The sequence below is a fragment of the Cebus imitator genome, unplaced genomic scaffold, assembly GCF_001604975.1.
Source record: "Cebus imitator isolate Cc_AM_T3 unplaced genomic scaffold, Cebus_imitator-1.0 Scaffold340, whole genome shotgun sequence".
Lineage (NCBI taxonomy): Eukaryota > Metazoa > Chordata > Mammalia > Primates > Cebidae > Cebus > Cebus imitator.
Window position 1 is genome coordinate 781,879 of NW_016107655.1, and position 3,615 is coordinate 785,493.

Below are 3,615 nucleotides of genomic sequence, written 5' to 3' on the forward strand. Positions count from 1 at the left end.
TCTCACTAAATTCTCAAAGCGTTCATATTTACAAAAATAAAAAATAGTTGAAAGTTACTGCCTTAGGACAAGGCCCCCAAAGTAGTGTTTTACTCTAATATATTTAGACTCCCAATTTTAAAACTACCAATTCTCTTTGGCTTAATTTTAATTCCACAGACTTCCCTGTGCATTCCCTAGGTTCTGCTGTGGGCTCAGTGCTAAGGTGAATCTAGTAAGAATTCTAGATTCTACTAGAGAAGAATCTAGTAAGGATTGACTAAGGAAAATGACCCCATGCTTCTCTTATAAGCAGAAATAACAGAAGTATTCACTGATAGTCCTTTAGCACAAATATATTCTGTTTATATAATACTCACCTTTTCAGCTGGAAGAATGTGCTGTTTCATGAAATGCTTCACCTTAATAAGAACTTCCTGACCTTTCCGAGACTGCACAAACAACCGTCCCCTAGTATCAATCTGTGGTAGTGCAGTACTGAAAGTTCTTTACCAAAAGAAAAAAGAAAAAAAGGTTACAAAAATGTTCAAAAATCATTATTACATATTTCTAATATAATGTGAAGTTTCCTCAGCTACCAAAAATATCCCCCAGAAGGAGTAGGTATATTTTATATTAAAAAAAAAAAGTCTTTCATATTATGGACTGAATGCAGAATCACTTCTATTTCAAACATTTACCTTTAATGCTTAAAGCACTATTTGGGGAAAACATATAAGCCTGGCATCACCTCAAGCAATGTTAGTGATAGATGCAGGAGACAGGAAGGAACCTGACTAGGGTGTTGTCTGGATGTGCTCACAAGGGACTGGGGGCCCACTGGCACACTGGGAGGACGCCACAGGGAATTTGCACCTTAAACAGTAGGAGGAGCCCAGCCTCTTCAGTTCCTATATGGCAGCCTGATATTCAATCAGTGAGGTGGGAGCCTATTGGCAGGACCCTCTCTTTCTTTGCTAAGAGCTTTCTTTTTGCCTAATAAACCAGCCCTCCTCACCCTTTAATTTAATGTGTCTGTGTGTCTAATTTTTCCTGGTTGTAAGAAAAGGACCCAGAATTTAGCTGAACTAAGGAACAAAAAATCCTGCATCATTTTGGTGGCCTGTACAGGGACATAAACTGGAGTGGGTAAAATGGGGGACCAAAAAATAAAAAAAATCTCCCTTCCTTTTGTTTCTGAGCCTTCTGTCCTCTGACTTCTGAGGGTAGAAGAGACTACGCCCTCTTCCCCTACCCCCCATTGCTGTTGGAGATAGGGAATGCTGGCCTTGGTCTAACTCAGCCTTTTCTACGGCATTTTCCTTCTTTTTTCCGGCCTGTAACGGCACCTATCTTTTCTTTGGCAATATTGGGGGTGTTTGTTCCACCCCCATCCAATAGCCGTAGGCGTGCAAGAGATGGACGGGTGAGCGAGACTCCCTTCTCACCTCCCTTCCCTCCTTGCTGAGGTTCATGCCTGTGCTCGTTGCGTGTGTGTGCTGCATCCAATGGCCATGCAGGATGGGAATGAGCCACAAGTTACTGCCTGGGCCCCAAGGGCGGCCTTGGCTGGGCCTGACGCTGCCAGCTGGCCAGCGTTCCCCACCATGACCCATGGAGTCTTCCCCTCCCCTGGCGGAGGAATCCAACTCACTTTGAGCCCCAGGGAAGAAACGTCAATTAAAAGTTTCTCTCCACGTTGGAGAAACTAATTTGCATAAGAATAAGAGGTTTCTTTCCCAGGCACCTTTTTCTTTTTTCCAGCAGGTCAGCAGCTAACACAGCCATACATTTAAGGTTTTTTTCTTTTCTTCAACAGGTCAGAGGTTAATTTTTATGTGAGAGGCTTTTTTTTCCCCTTTAGAAGGCGTTTTACTAGGCCAGGACCCCAATTCACAAGATACACTTTTCTCTCCCTTGTTGGAGGAGGACTCAATCTCACAGCTTCACCTTACCATCTGGCTTATGATAAGGAGTCCCTACCACCCTGAGACACATTTTTGTCCCAAACTATTCCCCGTTTCAGAACTGGAAAGGCTACTGACAGCAGGGGAGACAGGGCATACGTGGGTAAGAGCAGATAATCTCACCTCCTAGATCCCCCTGTTAACATGGGTGAAAACTGCTTTGACACCCATGGGCAGCACCTTGTGGTCACTGAGACTCGGGGATATAAGGAAGGAAGAAAGGAAGAGGGATGCCTTGCTTTCTCTCCCTCAAGAACCCCAGGTGTTTGATAGGAAGGGAAGGGAAGCAGGGCCACCTCACTACCCTCTTTCTAGATGAGTAGCCATTCATCTGCAATCTGAACTTCTTTTAAATGCATCTTGAGTCTGGGGATCCTTGAAAAAATGCCTTTTTCCTTTTTCCTCCTCTGTCCTCTTTTTACAGATGGGTGGTTGTGTCCCTGTGCTGTAGGACATTCTTCTCAGATGTATCCTCCAAACTGCGAAAAGTTCATTTCCCAAACCTTAAACTGTTGGCTTAGAATTGAATTCAGTCAGGGAAGGAACCCAGAAGCCTGACATGCTGGCAAAAGGGTAAGAGTTTTTTTTTAACCAATTGGGCTTTTGGCCTTCCTCTCCCTGTGCAAACCGATAAAGGAAACAATAAGGATCACTGTTTATATTCTCCATAAAGTTTTAATTATGAAAAAGAATTTGTGAGGTTGGTCTTAAACTGTAGCCAATCTGGTATGCTTTGCATGTCTCTGTATGGTTCTGTCAGAAAGAAGGGTAGCTTAGGATGGGATGTGGGCCTAGGACTTCATTGGCCCACTGTTCAAGCCAGCCTGGCAAACAGGTCAGTGAGAAACTGTGCTGCAGGCCACCATCCTGTTTTACATCCTCAGAAGTGGGACCTATAACCATGTGACACTGCTTTATTTTGGCCTCCACCATTTTACAGTGGCAGCCAGGGTTCAGTCCTGGCTTAGGGAATGAGTCTTGCTGGTTTGATATCTGTGTGACCGTTACCATTTGTTGACACTCCTTGCCTCCACAAACTGCCTTGAATTTTCCTTTCTCTGAGCATCTGGGAGGTTACTTTTGGTAAAGTTTAAAAGCCAGAAAAATTACCCACTTGGCATGGCTAAAGTTGGGAAATAAGAGACTTAAAAGGATTTAAAATGATTTAAAATCAGGTAATAAGGGATTTAAAAGGATTTTCTTAAAGAGTGCTCAGCTTGATTAAAAGTGGATATCCAAGTTATAGGTATTTAAAAGTACTTGGATCTTGTTTTGCTGGAAAAGGTTTTTTTCTCAGTTGAGTGAATTCTTTTTCTCCATTTTGTCTTGCCACCTTTAATGCATACATGAGAGGCCCTAAGATAATTTCTGATAGCCTGGGACTCCTGGGGGGAAAAAAAGGCACCAAAGATTCCATTTTGGGAAAGACCTCTGTTTTCCTCATGGAGCCCCTGGATTTAGAAGTGGATGGATCCCTCTCAAAATCTGTTGTTTTCTTCCAGTTATACCTCTCGATTAGGCCCTAAAAACTGCATGCTTTCCTAGCACTGCCCTTAAAGGGCCCATTTGAAGGCCAATAGTTCAATTAGGAGATTGGCGAACAGATAATTTTTAACTATTGGATCTGCTTCTGTTTGTCTATGTGGTTATACATGTGTTGTGTATGGTG

At 43.0% G+C, this 3,615-nt stretch overlaps 1 protein-coding gene across 2 annotated transcripts in view; it reads right to left on the bottom strand.

Moving 5' to 3' along the window:
• ACAD11 (acyl-CoA dehydrogenase family member 11) overlaps positions 1-3,615 on the bottom strand; it is a 102,341-nt gene that overhangs the window by 63,487 nt on the left and 35,239 nt on the right. For both annotated transcript variants that reach the window (XM_017505700.2, XM_037730346.1), the window contains exon 9: positions 360-486. In XM_017505700.2, coding sequence (XP_017361189.1) covers positions 360-486 — 127 coding nt within the window. The remainder of the gene's footprint in view (positions 1-359; positions 487-3,615) is intronic.